General features: G+C 45.0%; 1 protein-coding gene across 1 annotated transcript; it reads left to right on the top strand.

Moving 5' to 3' along the window:
* Positions 1–256: 256 nt before the first annotated feature.
* On the top strand, positions 257–656 carry CLAFUR5_00352 (uncharacterized protein; the record flags this gene model as incomplete). Its single annotated transcript, XM_047899500.1, has 2 exons — positions 257–559; positions 609–656. The coding sequence occupies 2 exons, from the start codon at positions 257–259 to the stop codon at positions 654–656; spliced, it is 351 nt and encodes a 116-aa protein (XP_047757152.1).
* Between the last annotated feature and the right edge of the window lie 18000 nt (positions 657–18656).

Below are 18656 nucleotides of genomic sequence, written 5' to 3'. Positions count from 1 at the left end.
TTTTGGCTGTAGGATTGCATGATATGCAGGACAGCACTTTTAGGTAGTTGCAGATAGGGCTGCTTGACGTGGCATGAATCTGATGAGATTTCTTGCAGGCTGTGTAAGCCACGGTGTCAGGGTCCGTCAATGGAAAGAGCAGTACCATACTAGTCTCATGCTAGTCCGGAGCCTCATCCATACCCTTACAGCGACCGCGAGGAGCACCCACGACGCAGAACACCCACGACGCAGACCACGACGCAGAACACCCACGATGCTCCCGCAAACGACTTCACAGACATCACTAGGTCGGACTGCCGGAAAATCGCCTCTCACTTATACACGAATCCATGGCAACAATGCGCTGACACATACACCAGAGGCGCCAGACCCAAAGGCGACGACGGTGATCAGACGAGCAAGCTCGCCGTGCGAAGAGAGGAGAAGGAGGATGATGGGAAAAGGGCCCGCGAAGGAGGAGAAGAACACATGGGAGATCACGATTCCCGTGGCGGTGCTCACCAGGATCCGTGTGGCGAGATTTGCAGACGCGCAGCAGACTCTGGCCTACTCGGTAGTCTGTAGCACGCCAATTACAAGACATGTAATAAGATCCGCGCTAATAGGATTATAGGACTCTAACACGCCGCATCCCTTCGTTCACCGTTAATTGAGTTTATACCATACCTACTTTATAACTTAATATAGTATATTACTAGGCTATATTAAGTATCGTTACCGCCAGTACTACTACTAAGACAGCTAGGGTCGCGTTAACCTTATCGTCTATTACTATACTTTCGCTATAGTAAGGTATAGTTATCGACTAAGCCCTACCGCTATAGAGTAAATAGAAGTTATAGATATAAGTAAATAGTTAGCTCGGTATCTAATACTACTATTAATAGATAGATAGATTTGTCATTCCCCTATTCTAGGACCCTATTCGGCCTATATAGGTATATATCTATTGTTATATATAAAGGAAAACCCGAATAGGTAAAAACCCTTCCCGCCCCCGACTTCTCCTTATCTAGATTAGCTTTCCCTCTAAACGTACGTAGTCTATATTACTACCCCGTTAGCCTCCGCTCCTAGCCGGTCTCGCCGCGCTACGCCGTATCCTCTCTTCCTATACTACTCCTACTAGGCGGTACTATTCTAGCTAGCCCTTCTCTAGTATCTAGTTTATAATACGCCGTAGGTCCTTAACGTTATTAAGAAGTGCCCTAATCGTCCGGTTCCTCGCCTTTACTATCTACTCCCCCCTTCCTAGCGATTACCTCGGGTAGACGAGGAAACGTACCGTACGTTCTAGGAGTAATAGCCGTAGAGGTAGCTAGGATTCGTATATTCTAGAACCTTCCTCTATAATAGGTACCCCTAGAGGCCGATATGTTCGCTTCGTAGTTAGGTTACTATACTACTCTATACCCTCGTAAGGCGGTAGTAGATAAGCTTTAGGGGGTACTTAACCGCGAATTTCGTAGCTAACTATTCCTTAGGTTATCCTACTAGCTAAGGGCGTCTACTATACCCTACAACCTAGTTGTTCTACCTCTCTTTCTATAGTTACTCTATAAACAATTTCTTACCTTCCTATTATATTACTAGCTATTTGTCCCTTACCCGGTAGTTCGGCTCGTTTCTAGGACGAATACCCTTATACGCTAGTACTAATTTACGGGCCCTTACGACTATACTAGTAATGACCTTCTATACTAGGTACTATACCGACTTGCCTAAGTAGGAGGTCCGTAGTCCCTAGATATATAGGTCGATCGGCGGTATAGCGGTCTTATACTTAAGTATCCTTATTAGTATCGACTTATATACTCCGGTAACCTTCCTTAGGCATTAGTTTTAGATCTTCGCTAACGGCGCGACGAGTCTCTTTAATAGGTAGGCCCTCTCGTCTAAGGACTATACTTAGCTACTATAGGTAAGGACTAGCCGTATAATAGCCGTATATAGAAGTCGTAACTACCGAAAGTCCGCCCCCTATATAGACGTAGTAAGCCTCTAGTATAATGCTATATTCTGTTTAGGTTTCCGTAATATTGCCTATACGTACTTCCTCTACCGTAGCGCCGGGTCTACCTATAGTCCGAGGATCCTAAGCTGATTTACCGGGTTAGTCGTGTGCCCCTATATCTAGATAGAAGCTTATATATTGTAGAACCGTGGCCGGCGCGTAAAGTGTATCAGATTGTACTTTTCTAGGGCAAACCGAGCCCCGTACCTCCTAGCCTAGTCCTCGTAGATCTTGTGCTTCTCTTCTAGTAGCCTATAGTTCTCCTTAGTCGAGGAAGACTACGCTAGGATGTTTATGTCGTCTACGAAGCCGCTCGTAGCGGTGTTCTAGGATTCTAGGGCTAGGAGTAGCGTCGCTATAAAGAAGAGGAACAGAATAGGTACTAGCGTTAAGCCTTACGGGATTCTAGTATAGACTACTTAAAATAGGCTTTTATACTAGCCGACTAGGATCGACGTACTACGGTTTTAGAGGTAGGACCGTACGAAGTTAATAAGCTACTTAGGGAGTCCTTTCGACCTTAGGATATAGAGTAGCCGCGGGTATAATACGTAGTCGAAGGCTCCCGATATATCTAGACTAAGTAAGGATACTACCTTATCCCTATTCTTATACTAGATAGCCTTTACCTAAGAGGTAATAAGTTCTATCGCGGATAGCGTCGATCGCTATAGGCGCGTACCTATCTAGGTGTCCGGGAGTAGGGAGTATTCCTCTACCGCCTCGGAGAGTCTCGTTATAACTAGCTTCTTAAGCGCCTTTCCGAGAGTATTAAGGAGCGTAATTAGGCGGTACGACTTTACCTACGTATAGTCTTCCTTTTACGGCTTACGTAGGACTACTATCGTCGATTGTTTAAATGCTATCGGGTAGTATCCGGTCTATAGGCAGGCGTTAAAGATCGCTACGACTACTAGGGCTAGTTAATCTCTATACTTCTTTAGTCGCTCGTTTAGGATCCTATCCGGCCCGGGGCTTTCTTTACCGGTAACTTCCTAAGTATAGCGGTAACTTCTCCCTCGGACACCTCCTATTAGACCGCGATACTAGGGGCTAGGGGAGTAGAGCTATTTATGTCGCTTAGATTAGCCTCGACTAGGAGCGGGAAGAACTTGCTAGCTAGTAGACGCGCCTTAGCCTCGGGGTCGCTAACCGGGCTACTAGGCGATTACAGCGCTAGGATAGAGAAGGAGGGGCCCTATATAGGGTCCTATCGGGCCTATTTCGCTAGCTTCTATATCCTCGCTAGCTTGCCGGCGATTTCTTCTACTATAGCCCTCTAGCCGACTACTTTCTCCCTCCGTATTATAGCTTTCTTCTATTAGTATACCTCCCTATATACGTTCTAGGCCTCCTTACTATAGCTACTCGTCTATACCCGGCGGGCTCTCCTTACTTCTCTTACTACGGTAGTATACTTCGGCGTCTAGTATAGTTTAGACTATATCGTTAGTTAGGTAAGCGGAACGTAAAGTAAGGTCGCTTTTCTTATTTCGTCTATTAACCCTTAGACTACCTCGTCTATCTCGTCTTTACTATTATATTACTACTACGTGATCTAGACTAGCCTCTCGGAGTTGTCGAGGTACGCCTAGATATTAGCCTAGTAGGCCTTTCTCTAGTTTAGCTTAGGGGTTCTCGCTAGTATACGTTATATCTATACCGTAATAGAGGTCCTAACTAGTATATAGTCTAACGACGCCTCGAGTTTATATTCGATCCTATAGTAGGTTACTATATAGTAGTAGCTATCTAAGATCTAGAAGAGGTCGATCGTGCCTTAGAGTCCCCCTCTCTTCTAGGTACCTAGGTCCTTCGGAGTATTAAGGGCAATTACGTTACTCGCTATTAAGTCGAGTACTTCGTCGGCTATAAGGTACGGCTATATAAGACTTTCCTAGGAAGGGTAGTATATATTAAAGTCTCCTACTACGATGTAGTACCCTTGTCTCTTAAGCGTACTATCTAAGTGTCTATAGACCCTAAGGTCGCGGCTAGACCTCGAGGCTAGCGGTTGTATATATAGGGTATATATCTAGGTACTACCTACGTAGAGGGAGGTAATATCGCCCCCGCCTTCTTCGTCTACGTAGTACACTACCTCCTAGTCGGATTCTAGTATGTCCTTACTAATATAGAAGTACGTATGGGGTCTACCGTCGCCTCGTAGGTATATCGTATAGCCTAGTAACTTATAGGTCGTTAGTCTCTTATAGTACGGGTTAATCTATAGCTCCTAGATTACTAGGACGTAGTAGACGTACGGGTCCGCCTCGTATAGGAAATGGTTCTAGACTATATCCTTACTATAGTTAACGTTATACTAGATAATATTAAGCGTATCGAGGCTAGTTATCGTTATTAATAATCATTTCCTCTATAATATCCTATGTCCTACTACCTAGCGCGTCCTAGTCTACGCGTATCGGTTATATACTAAAGGGGAGCCGGGCCTAGTTAGATTCCCTCGCCGTAACTAGTAGAGTACGTAGCCTCCCGTACGCTCTAGGTTACGTATCCTTGAAATTATTCTCGGCCCTAGGGCGCTTATACCCGACTACCGCTAGCTAGTTCCGGTATAGACTAGCCTTATAGTCGCCGTAGAATCTTAGGGCGACGGTTCTATTTATAATTGCCTTGTTTTTTGCTAGTTTCCGCTATAGGCATTCCGCGCTATACGATAGATAGTACCCTAGACAGTTCGTATACCGCCTCGTAGCCAATATATAGTTCCTAGATATATAGTCTCCTATATAGTTCGAGTAGGCCTACTTGTTTATACACGTATAGGTTTAGTGTCTATACTATTAGCATTTAAAGTATTAGAGGACACGAAAGGATAAAGAGTGCTTTTCTACTATCTTAAGGCTATATTACTAGATTAGGCCTTATTCTATTACTAGATCCGCCGCTTTCGCGTCTTATAGCTATACTATTAGCGCCGAGGCCTTCTTACCTTCTAGCCATTTCCTATAGAGCTAAGTCGCCTTCTAGATTAGAGAGTTAAGAGTTACCGGGTTGTCCTCTTAGAGAGTACGTAGGTAACCTTAAATAGTTAGGTCGAACTCCTTAGGCATATCGTAGACTAGGATCGTAAATTGCTTCGTTAAGACCTTCGCTAATACCGTAACCTTAGATACCTACTATAGCTATACCTCTAGGTGCCTCCTAGTAGTAGTAGAGCTAGTATAGATCTATAGAGTACTATTAGACTATTAGTTTACTACGACTACCCCTAGTTAATTAATTCGTTAGGCGAGCTCCTTATTCGATAGATTCGTAACTTCGGCCTAGTCTTCCTTTACTATAATACGGATCGTAACTATATCGTACGTTAGGAGGGGGCCTAGTGTCGATACCGCGACCGATACCTAGCTATAGGGGTGTTAATTCCGGGTGTCCTTACTAATCGCCTAAGACGTCGTCCTTATTTCTTATTACCCTCGGTAAAACGATAGTATAAGCGCCGTACGTAGCTAAGTAATTATCACCTATAGAGACCGGTATAGGAGCTAATCGTTAGTTTCTATACTTTTTACGTCCTCTATAAGTTACTACCAGTTGTCTTAGGGGAGCTTCGCCTATAGAGCCGTAGGCGCCGGTAGTACCGTAGCCTAGGCTACTATTACCTAGGAGTTACCTAATATAGCTAGGCACCTCCGCGGCGTTTAGGGCTAGAAAGCTAAAGAAATAGGGTGAAGAGAACTTTAAGCTATCTAAATTAAATAAGGTAGAACTCCCTTAATTCTAGGGGCAGTGGCCTACTTTATAGATCGTTTAAATAGCCTTAATAAGAGCTTTCGAATATGTCGTATTTAGCAATATAAGGCGAAAATCCGAGTCCGTCTCCTTCGTATATATATTTATAAGTGTCGTCAATATAAGACTATAATATGCCTAGCGTATTATACAATCTCGCCGCCGATATAACTACTAGTATCAAGTCCTCTAACGAGCTAAAGGCCCCTACTAAGTGCGATCTAAAGAGCGACGATATTAAGTTCTAAGAGTAGTAGCGTACTACTAAAGCTAAGCTCTAAGCCTCGAAGTACCGTACTATAAAGGACTCCCTTTAGAACGTCTAGAGCTAGTTAAAGAACGGTATATAGACCTATATCGACTTAAAGATCCCTAGTCTTACTAAGTCTACGGAAGGTACGACTACTTAGTACGCTTCTATAGAGAAGATAATAGAAGATCTAGCCCGGCGCTACGGTACCCGTAATGCCTATACTAATACTATAACTAAGCTTAATACTCTATAGTAGGGTAATAAGGAGAAGTTTAGTGACTTCTACCTATCCTTCCGTAAGAACGCCGATATCGTTAACCTTAATAACGGCGCGAAGGAAAAGAAACTCGAGAAGGACTTCCTACTCCGTAAGTTAAACTCGCGCTATAACAACCGTATTATAAACGAGGATATAGTTAATATAACCCTTAAGTAAGTCGTTTCTACGCTATATAACTACGAGGATAAGTTTAAGGCGTTTGACCTTAAGTACAGTAAGACCGGTAATAGTAATAAGACCTAAGGTAATAAGAAGACTACTAAGGGTAACGACGATAAGAAGGATACGGCTTCGGGTAGTAGCGGTAATAATACTTACCTAAACGCTAAGACTAAGTAGGCTAATCGACCTTAGGCATTTTAGTATATCTAACCTTTAGATACTACTTACGTCTAGGAATATATCGATTAGAATCGGTACTTAAAGTACGAATAAGAAGGTTACCGCCGTATCGATACCAATTAGTACCCCCTTCGAGATGTCGCCCGCCGCCTATTTACGCTAGGCTATAGCCTAAGTAATAACCGCCGTAACGGTAGTAATAGTAGTAACGCTAATAATACCGGCGGCGCGAATAACGCCTAGTCTACTACGTAAGAGTAATACGTAGTAGACTATACGAGTTAGAGTTACGAGAAAACGAGAAAAAGTATAAATATAAATATAGGCCTCCTAAGGGAGGCAAGGTTTTAAGTATATCGATATACTCCCTACTAGCTATAAACTACTCTATAGATAAATATAGTCCGGTAATAGCTTCTTATCTAGTTATACTATATAAAGTAAATAGGATTCTAGATATACGTTCTAGGGAGAGCACTCTTTCGGGTACTAGGACGAGGACCATTCAATCGATAGCCCTTATCAAGACGAGCAATCTACTCAAGCAGTAGCGACCCGCCTGCGCTGGCGGCGGCGCAATTGTGATACAAAAAAAAACCCCAAAACCGAGGTCCCCTTCCCCTGAAGGCAGACCCTAGAATTGCGGAGTTGCGGAGGACAACTGCCCAATTAGGAAGCGCGACCCCGAACAACAGCGAAGGATGGCAACCAACGAGAGCCATAGCCTTGCGAAGATTCTGCACCAAGAGTCAAACCGGGGAACAAACCAAGAAAAAACCCAGGACACAAGCCAAGGCCCACTATACAGAAAGCAGAGGCCAACGACAAACAACACAGCGTGGACGACCCTATATACGGAGGCGGAGAACTTACTAGGGGATGACGAACACCCAGCCCGGGCATATAAGAACACCATAGCACAGCTACTAGGAGCGCTAAAAGCGCTATCATACCAAATCCCGAAGACAATCCAACAAGTAACACAGAAGGCAGCCCAGAAACCAACTACATGGGCAACAGTAGCAGCAGGCAAGAATCAACCCCCTCCGAAGGAAAGTAAGGCGGTACGCCTATACATTACTGATCCGGCGGAGAAACAAGAAATCGCAGCCCTAACAAGCAAGGAGATTGTCGACAGAATCGGCCAAAAGGAGGTAGTTGGGGCGAGGGTAGAAGCAACAGGCGTAGTAAGACTCTTTACCGCACAAGAGTCTGATAGACGAAAGCTAGAGACCTATAAGGAGTGGACTACTAAAGTCGCGAAGTCGGCACGAGTCTCCCACCAACAGTATACCGTCATCGCCCACGGGGTCCCTAGGACATTCAAGGTCGAAGACCTTCCCCACCTCCAAGTACAGAACCAGAACACCTCCCTAGGAGTACGACTAACGAAGGCGGCATGGCTGCACAAGACAGTAGACCGAGAAAAGACGCATTCATCGCTTATTATTTGGGTAGAGACAGCGGAACAAGCTAACCAGATATTAGACAATGGGCTATTCTGGAACTGCGAGAGAATGGACACGGAGATCCATCAGAGCAGCCACAGGGTACTACAATGCTTCCAATGCCAACAGTACGGTCACATAGCCTCAAAATGCGGGGAGAAGACCCCAAGGTGTCCTCACTGCGCAGGCCCACACCAGGGAAGGGAATGCCCAAAAAAGGAGAGCAGGTGCGCATGCTGCGGCAGAAGGCACCCAGCGTATTCAAGCCAATGCCCGGCTAGAATAGCAGCACAAGAACGAGCGAGACAAGCAAGGATCTCTACACCAGCTAGGTACCCCCAACGACAACAGGAGGGACCTACCGTGTACAAGGGCTTCGAGCCGAGCAAAAGGAAGAGGGCAGAAGAGACGAACAAGGGAACCCAACCGCAAACGCATCCACCTCCCGGTCGGCCTCGACACCTTAACCGGGCAGCCAACGAACTAGGCCAAATGCGAATCTTTGGGGCGCCCTAGCGGCCCTAGGGCCAGCCGGACAGCGAGATACAGGCTCAGGAGACACAGCAGGTCAGCACGGAAATGGACCTCACGGATAACGAATGATACTATACGACGACATCACTATCGTACAGTACAACGTAAACAAAAGTAGGGACAAGGTCCAGCGCCACTTTCTACAAGAGCTAGACCCGCTACGGCACCACGTTATTGCGGTACAGGAACCATGGATCAACCCCTACGTAGGACTCCCAGCCACTTGTAATGACCGGAGATACCACACCGTAATCGCGGGCCAACGAGGCGTCATCCCGAGGACATGTATATACGTAAGCAAGACTATAGACCTTGAGTCGTGGAAGGTTATACTACCGCAGCAGGGCAACCTAGGAGACATAACATCAATCCAGATCGACACGACACAAGGCCCTATCCAGATCCATAACGTTTACAACCCGCTACCGCGGGGTCGGACGAGTAGGGAACTAGGAACCCTCGCCCACCTAGAGCGGACCCTAAGCCAAGACACGAAGCAAGTACTCCTCGGCGACTTCAACCTCCACCACCCACAGTGGGGACTCGAATTCACTCCCCCGCACGCATTTCTAGGGGGGAAGCTACTGGACATAACCGCACGCTACGGAATGGCCTTAGTAACACCAAAGGGAACAGAGACGTGGAAGGCCCGTACTAGTGCAAGCACGATCGACCTATGCTTTCTATCACGAGAACTTGAAGAGAGACTAGTCCAATGCCGACCGAACTACGCGCTAGAAGCCTCCTCAGACCATATCCCTATCCAAACGACGCTAGGGGTGAAGGCGATAGAGGAGCCAGCAAACGAACCACGCCGTAACTAGAAGAAGGCACGCTGGGACGACATAAGAGGCTTCCTAATAGCGAACCTACCATAGCATAGAGAACTCGAGACGACAGCTCAGCTAGATCAAGCAGCGGAACAGATTACCTCGGTCATATAGCAAGCAGCGGAACAATACACGCCGTTACTCCGGCCCTCAACGCAGCAGAAGGCCTTCTGGACCCCTGAATGCTCTACGAAGGTAAGGGAGGCTAGAAGGGCAAGGCGACAGTGGACGAAGGAGCACACCTAAGAGACGTGGGAGCAATACTGCCACGCGACACAAGAGAAGAAGGCACAGATAAGACGCGATAAGCTGCAGGACTGGAGAGCGACGATCGGGCTCGTTACAGAAAACCCGGAACAGATGTGGAGACTTGCTAAATGGGCACGACTACCTGAAGAGCAACAAGCCCCTCACTTCCCCCCAATCGTAGACCGCGAAGGGATTGCCCAGGCTACGCCCCGGGGCAAGGCAAAAGCGTTAGCCGACCATTTCTTTTCGACGTAAGTAGAGGCAGACCTTACGGACATCGACCCGAGCACATACCCGGAACCCCTAGACATGGATTGGGCGGTTAGCCCTAACACAGTAACAGGAGTCATAAGTAAGCTAAAGGGACGAAAAGCCCCAGGCCCAGACAGGATACCAAACGTACTGCTAAAAGAGTGTAGAGAAGAGATCGCGCCGAGCCTTGCAAACCTATTTACCGCGTGCCTACGGCTAGGGTATCACCCGAAGCCGTACAGAGAGTCTATGACAGTAGTGCTACGCAAGCCACAGAAGGAAGACTATACTCAGCCCAAGTCGTACAGACCAATAGCACTTCTAAATACGATAGGGAAGGTCCTAGAAAAGATAGTAGCCTAGAGACTTACGCAGCTTGCCGAGGACAACCACGTACTCCTAGCAACACAGATGGGGGGAAGAAGCTAGCGATCGACACTAACAGCAATGGAGCTAATTACGGAGCAAATCCAGACCCTCTGGCACTACGGCAGGAACCGAGCGGCGTCCTTACTATCCCTCGACATCGCAGGGGCCTTCGACAACGTCTCACACCAAAGGCTAATACATATCCTACAGCAGAAAGGCATCCCCTAGTAGGCAACGTCGTTCGTCTTCTCCTTTCTCCAGGAACGGACGACATACCTAGTCCTAGGAAGGTACACGTCCGACCCGGTGAAGGCAGAGACTGGAATACCTCAGGGATCTACTCTCTCCCCTATCCTGTTTCTAATATTTATGTCGGATCTAATCCCCCTACTCACCTCTCCGCAAACCTCAGCATCGGGGTTCGTAGACGATACAAACATCCTAGCCTGGTCAGACTCGACAGAAGAGAACTGTCGCCTCCTTGAAGATAGGCACAAGAAATGCGAGGAGTGGGCAAAGAAGCATGGTGCCCGGTTCGCCCCTGAAAAGTACCAACTTATACACTTCAGTAAAGCGAGAACACACCATAATATGAAGGCGGCGGTAAGAATCCAAGGCTACGAGACCAAGCCATCAGCGGAGCTACGAGTACTAGGGATCTGGCTCGACCCGAAGCTAAGCTGGAATGTACAGATTAAGAAAGCCCAGAGTCGAGCGCAAGTCAATGAAGCCTCGATAAAGAGGCTTACGGCATCTACATAGGGAGCAACATTCGACAAGGCAAGAGTAATGTATAAGGCGATCGTCAGACCAGCTATGTTGTACGGGGCACAGATTTGGGGAACAGGAGGCGTAGGCAAGCCGATCCCGAAACGGATAGAGCAACCCCTAAACAGGACACAGGCAGGCAACCTACGTAGGGTACTAGGCGCATACAAGACAACGTCAACAAGCACGGTAGAAATGGAGACAGGAATACCACCAATCGGCCAGTACATCCGGGGAATGAGAATTTAATACGCGGCAAAGACGACAGGTTACCTAGCACAAACCACGATCCAGGAGGCAAAGAATAAGATAGAAAGCCGCTACCGGAGAGGGGCAGGATATAGGACAAGCCAAAAAGAGGATGACCTTACGACCTTTACGGCCGTACAGACAAGCACCGAATGGCTAGCACGAAAGGAGGAGGAGCGTAGGACTCGCCAGGCCGGCGGGAGCAAGGCTAAGACCCAAAACCTAGCGGAACAGATAGCGAGCTGCCTATAGGAGCAGGACTGGAAAAGGAAGCCCCCTAAGACAACAGGCCCGATAGCGCTCCGAGCCTTCTAGAGACACAATTACCAGCTATATAGGGACCTGACAAGGGCCGAAGCAAGCATAGCGATCCAAATCAGGTCCGAACACATTGGATTAAGGGCCTACCTGTTCAGAAGACGCGCACTAGACATCTATAGCCCAGCCTGCTAGTGTGGCTACCTATCGCAAAACCCAGAACATATGCTACTACGATGCCCGCAGTGGGCGAGAGGCAGGGGAAATTGGAGGCACCAAGCGGGAAGGAGAGACTACAAGTCAATTATTAGGGACAAAGGCAACATTCGCCGAATCTCTCGGTGGATACTACAGCAGGGATACCTCCAGCAGTTTAGCCTCGCGAGCGAGACGGAGGAGTGGATAGACAAGAGGCGGAAGCGAGGGGGGTTGCAGATAGGGTAGTCATCAGGGCAGGCCCATGACACTAGCGTACCCCTAACAAGGGAAATTTAAGACGACAACGAGGAGGAAAAGACAGGCGGGAAGGAGGAGGGGTTTTCACCAACACGGTTTCCCCTCTATATATACAAAAACAAGATAGCATAGCTGCATAGGCCAAAGGGCACTACAACAGCTTAATGAAATATCTATCTATCTATATAAAGTAAATAGAAAGATCCCTACTTAAACCCTTTATAATAATAGTACTAACTCTACGTACTTTAATATCGACTTTACGTATAAGAGTAACCTTAATATAATATAGCTACCTAATCCGTTAAGCCTAATATTAGTAGATAGCCGACCTACTAGCAACCTTATTACTTATCGAACAACGGTATAGATTCAGATCGGTAACTACGTAGAGACTAGGTCTAGCTACTACGTATTACTAGAATACGATATAGTCCTCGGCCGTCCCTAGTACGACGAGTATTAACCTACGTTCTACTATACATTAGGAACTATAACCCTATTCTTACTATATTATCGATAGAACTATATACTCGGAACTAAACTAGTATACGTATAGTCTATTAACGATAAGGGTATTATACTAAGAGACGTTCTCTAGACCGAGATACTAGTACTAGAGAGTTCGCGACCTTTAGCTCTATCTAATTACGCTAAACTCTACGTAGAGGATAAAGACGAACCTATAGTAGTATAGGAGACGTACACAATAAAGGTAGTAATGCGACATACCGTCGACACCTAGGATAAACCGGAACCGTCTTACTACGTCCGCTAGCTACTACCCGCTAATAGGGTTAAAATACTTAAGCGCCTAGCGCGTCGAACGAAGAAAGAACTAACGGTCGAGACTGAGCCGGAGATCGATATCAAGCCTATTAATGTAGAAGCACTTCGGCGTATAAGCCGGAGGAAGGGCTATAAAGTATATATAATATAGATGTTTAACCCGAAAGAAAATCCTAATAAGTAAGGCGCGCGAGACCCGCTATCCGCGTATATACTAAAGGCTTTTGGTATAAGAGCGAAGCTAGTACTAGGAGGCAGCGCGGCGATATTAGTAGATACTAATACTTAAGAAAACATAGATAGATAGGAGGAGCCCCGGGGTAACTATACCTAGCGGTAACTTAACGCCTCTACTATATTAGCTAACGACTATTAACGTTTTATAAACGGTAAGGACAAAGACTAGGCTCCTATTCCTTTGTTACTAGTAGAGTTTAGGGAAATAGCTAGGCTGTTTAGCCGTAAGGAAGTAGACAAGGTCCTACCGTAACGGCCTAGCGTAGACTATAAGATTAAGCTATAGAATAGTTAGATACCGCTATTTCGAAGACTATACTCCTTCTCTATACGAGAAAACGAGGTAATTAAGAAGTGGATCGACGACCAACTTGAGAAAGGTTTTATTTAGAGAAGCGTGTTACTAGTAGTAGCACCTATTCTAATAGTTAAAAAGCCGGGTAGAGGGCTACGACTATACGTAGACTATAGAGCTCTAAACGCGCTTACGACGAAGAGTCGCTACCCGATTCTACTATTTTAAGAGACCTTAGATCGTATTACTAGCGCGTAATAGTTCACGAAACTATATATTATCGCTACGTTTAATCGTATCCGTATTATAGTAGGAGACGAGTAGAAAACGGCCTCTACTACTAGATATAGGTAGTTTAAGTACGTAGTTATACCTTTTAGACTATATAATACACTAGGAACGTTTTAGTTATTTATAACCGACATACTAAGGGAGTTTCTAGATGACTTCGTGTTATATTACCTTAATAACGTACTTGTCTTTAGTAAGACAAGATAAGAGTATGTCTAATATATCCTAAAGGTCCTACGAAAGCTAGATACCGCCGGGCTCTAGTTAGATATTAATAAATACGAGTTCTTTAGACACGAGACTACTTATCTAGGTGTTATTATTATAAATAAGGGCATTAAGATAGACCTAGCTAAGATTAAATGCGTTAAGAATTGGCCTATATTCGCGAATGTTACTAATATCTTGTCGTTTATAGAGTTTACTAACTTCTACCGTAGGTTTATTAAGGATTTTAGTAAGATCTACTTACCTATAACGAAGCTTACGAGGAAGAATGTCCTATAGGACTAGTCTCTAGTATATTAATAGGCGTTCGAGGCATTAAAGTAAGTATTTATCGATACGCCTACCTTAAAACACTTCTACCTAGGGCGAGAGACTATTCTAGAAATAGATGCCTTAGATTACGTAATAGTAGTAGTACTCTTATAACGTAACGAGCGAGGAGCGTTACATCCTATCGCTTATATATCTAAGAAGATAGATCCCTAGTAATATAACTACGATATCTACGATAAGGAGCTCCTAGCTATTATATAAGCTTTCGAGGAATAGCGACCGGAGCTAAGTATTAACGAATACGGGTCGACGACAAGAATTACCTATACGTAGTGTCGGCTACGAACCTCTCGTCTTGCTACGAGAGAGCTAAGTATTCTTACGCTAGAGCGTCGTAGGCGCGACGGGCGCGTAACGTAGGCAAAGCCGCGGCGAATAGAGGACTACTAGTAAAACGGGTATAAAAACTATCCGACGGGCGTGTACTCGTATCGGGAGCGAGTCCCTCTTCTTTCTACGTATAAGAAGGGCGCGGAACCGTGGCCTATACGCTCGATAGGACACCTCTAGTATAAGTATAGAATTTTTACCTCCGGAGACCGTAAACCGAGCGGGCTAAGCGACGAATATTAGACGAGCGGACTATAGAATAATAACTAAGCGGACTATACGACGGCGTCGAGCGGACTACGAAACAATCTAGTGTTTACTAGCGGGTAATACGGTAGGTAGGTAGATACGCGACAAAGCCTATTGTTATGTCTCGTTCTAGGGGTAGTCTTAAAGGGGAGATTAGTCAAGTCACGTAGCGGTATTCTTTAGAGAGGCTGAAGCAAGCTAAGCGAAGATAGATAATTGAGACAAAGGTCGTATTCCAATCAGTAAGATAGTAATATAAGTTGAACGCCTCGAAGCTATAAGGGTATCTCGTCGTTCCTAAATATAAAGGAGATTCGCGGACTCCTCTAAGTAGTCTAATTAGTCTAAGTATAAGCAGTCTGATTAGTCTAAGTATAAGCAGTCTGAGCACTCGTTATCTAAGCGCTTAGGCAGGATTCTACGTAACTAGGTTACGGGAGCGTAGGGCTAATAAACGGCGGGCCCGGGATCATTCCGTAATAATATTCCCCTCCTAGTCTAGCTTCGTCCCGAAGCTATATAAGTAGGAGCCTTCTCTTTCGTGCCCGTTAGGTAACGATGACTTCTTCTTCCTATAAACGTCGTTAACGCCTCGCCTTAGACACTAAAACTTCTAGGATTACGATAGCGCCGTGTTCGAACTATTAGAAGGCTAGGTCCTTAGGGGCCGTAGTAAAATGTATCGTAGGATCGCGGTCGGGAAAGTGTTCGGCGTATATCCGTAAAGGTTATAAAGACTACGACGTACGGTTATCTAGTCCGGAGTAGGAGCGTCTACGTGATTCTCGCGACAAGCTTCGTCTTAAGCTTAAACAAATTAAGGAGGAGGAAGTACGGCTAAAGATACGTAAAATCCGTCTCCGAAAACAACTACGGCTAGCCGAGCGTCGTACCGACGACGCTATAGCTAAAGAACTAGACGACCTAGAGGTCAAGGAGGTACGGGAAGAGATATCGCGCCTAGAATAGTCGTCCGGCGTAGAGGCTTCTTCCTCGTTAGTTCCGTTTCTCGACGTCCTAGAGATACCGGTAAATAACTAGGCGGCTATCTCGGACGTTACTCCCTAGGAGGGCTTCTTAGATATAGAGGTCTTATCTAGCTCGTAACGGTGCGTCCCCTTCGTTCTCGTAGTATTCTTGTAGCTTCTACTAACAGTTACGTAGGTTCTTCTTATATTCCTAGGTATTCTCCGAATCGTCGTATCCTTTCTACCTAACGAGGTATCGCTAACCTTGTCTATCTAGTATTCTTTCGACTTCGAACTCGTTTTCTTCTTCGGCCTAGTAGTAAAATGTTTCTTAGCACGGTGTTTAGGGGTCCGCTAGTTCTAGTATAGATATATAGAATACTAGGTAGATCTTAGCGTCCTTTAGTAGTCGTAGTCGGTAGTTAACTAGTCCTCGAGGTTCTTTAACGAGAAATAGTCCGACTTTTATATAGTCTAGCTTTTTGGTCTTCCTTCGCGTCCTAAGGTTTTTTATAAGAAGGTAGACCTTATCCCCCCTCTATAGCTAAGGTGCTATTTGTCGTTTCTTACGGGACACCGAGAGCTTGTTTTAATTGCTCCCGATTGTTCTTATAATGTTTTTATGTATCTTCTTTAGGCTCTTTATAGTAGCAATAGCTTTGTCGGCCTATAGGTGCGTCCCTTCTTCGCTAAATAGGGTAGGGTACCTCCCGTAGTTTACGTAGAATAGTAACTCCCTTATAGTCTCGGATTAGTGATTGTTAAGTATAATCTGCGCTATAGGTAGGAGTGATACCTAATTGTCCTATATATAGTTAATATAGTGTCGGAGGTATTGTTCTAGCGTTTAGTTCGCTCTCTCCGTCTGCCTATCCGTCTATAGGTAGTATACGGTCGACAACTTATACTTAATTCCGATTGTAGCAACTAGTGTCTTCTAGTAGTTTGATGTGAATAGCTTGTCTCTGTCTATAATAAAGACCTTTAGAAAGCCGTAGTATCGTACTAGTCGGTCTAGTACGAGGTATCCGAGCTGTTCTACTCTATATACCTCGGAGGTAGGGATGAAGTGTACATATTTAGTAAGCCGGTCGACTATCACTAGTATCATGTCGTATCGTTATGACGTGACCTTGTCCTATAACGTTAGTAGCTTAGTAATAAAGTCTATCGTGACTTCCTCCTAAGGCTATATTAGTAGCTCCCTAAACTATATCTCTCTATACTTAGCGTGTCGAGAAGCCTTATTAGTCTAGCAGCCTATACATCTCTTAATGTATTATAGTACCTTCTGTCGTATCTATAGGAATGCGAAGCTTCGTTATATAAGGTCGATTGTCTTATTTGCTCTAGGGTGTCCGTATATAGGATTGTCGTGATGTTGTCGTATACATTCTTACTCGCGATCAGGTAGTACCTAATATTTGCCGTATACTATTAGGAATTGTTCTTCCGTGTCCTAAAGGACTTGTACTATATTGTTAAACTCTAGTATATTAGCGCTAAGACTTCTATCGGGGTTAGTCTTTAACACCTTCTACTATACTAGTTCCTTTCCTTCTATATAGTCGCTTCTTCGGCTCAGTACGTCGGCCCTACCGTTGTCTTTTCCGGGTATATAACGGATTTCGAACTTGTACTAACCGAGTAGTTCCGACTAGCGGGACTGTCTTCTTGTTAGTATCTTAGTCGTAGTGAAGTAAGTAAGATTCTTGTGATCAGAAAGAATCGTTAGCTTAGGTGCTCCTTCCGTATATACTCTCTAGTACTATATTATAGCGACAATAGCGAGAAGTTCCTTATTATAGATGTCGTAGTTTTGTTCCGCGGGTGTTATTTTTCTTGAATAGTAGGCCACTAGGTGTCGTCTCCTATTATACTCTTGTGTAAGGCATGCTCCTATAGCTATATCCGATACGTCTGTCTCGATTTGGACTTCTTTCGTACCGTCGAATAGTCGAAGCGTTAGTACTAAGGCGTATTGCTCTTTTAGTAGCTCGAATGCTTATTGTTCTTTGCTACCCTAGGTCTACCTAGTATCCTTCCTTATTAGGGCTGTTATAGCTACTACGGTCTTAGAGTAGTCCTTAATAAACTTGCGATTGTAGTTCGCTAGTCCTAGGAACGATTATACGTCCTTAACGTTTGCCGGCGTCGGCTATTCCCTAATAGATTATGTCTTTACTAGATCGATCTGGATTCCTATTGTACTAATAATAAATCCGAGGAACTTAACTTGTTTCTTATAGAACTCGTATTTCTCTAGTGCCGTCTTGAACCCTAACTTCGTAAGTCGTTCGAAAACATCTTAGACTTAGGCGATATGTTTCTGAAGTGATCCTTTTGTATAGACCAAGATGTTATCTATATAAGCGATAATATAGACGTTAAGAAGATCTCGTAGCGTCTCGTTAACGAGGTCCTAGTAGGATACTAGTACGTTAGTCAATCCTATAGGTATAACTAAGAATTCGTAGAGTCTATATCTTGTCCTAAATACGGTTTTCTATTCTTCTCCTTCCGCTATACGGATGGTATAGAATGCGTCTCGTAGGTCGATCTTTGTGTACTAGTCTAATCCGGTAAGTCTATCTTATACTTTATCGATGTTCGGTAGTAGGTATCGGTTCTTAATAGTGATCTCGTTTAACTTTCGGTAATCTTAGACGAGTCGTAGTTTCCCGTTCGGTTTTAGAACAAACATATATAGAGTTCCCGCGCTCGAGGTAGATCGTCGTATCTATCCTTTAGCGAGTTTCTCCTTTAGCTATTATCGTAGGGTTTCTAGCTCTTTCTCGGACATTTAGTATAGGGGTCCCTATAGAGGCTCTTTCCCTAGCTAAATATTTATCTTGTGGTCCTATAGGTGGTG

The sequence above is a fragment of the Fulvia fulva genome, chromosome 1 (assembly GCF_020509005.1).
Source record: "Fulvia fulva chromosome 1, complete sequence".
Lineage (NCBI taxonomy): Eukaryota > Fungi > Ascomycota > Dothideomycetes > Mycosphaerellales > Mycosphaerellaceae > Fulvia > Fulvia fulva.
Note: the sequence above shows the minus strand (reverse complement) of the source record. Positions and strands in the feature narration are given on the sequence as shown.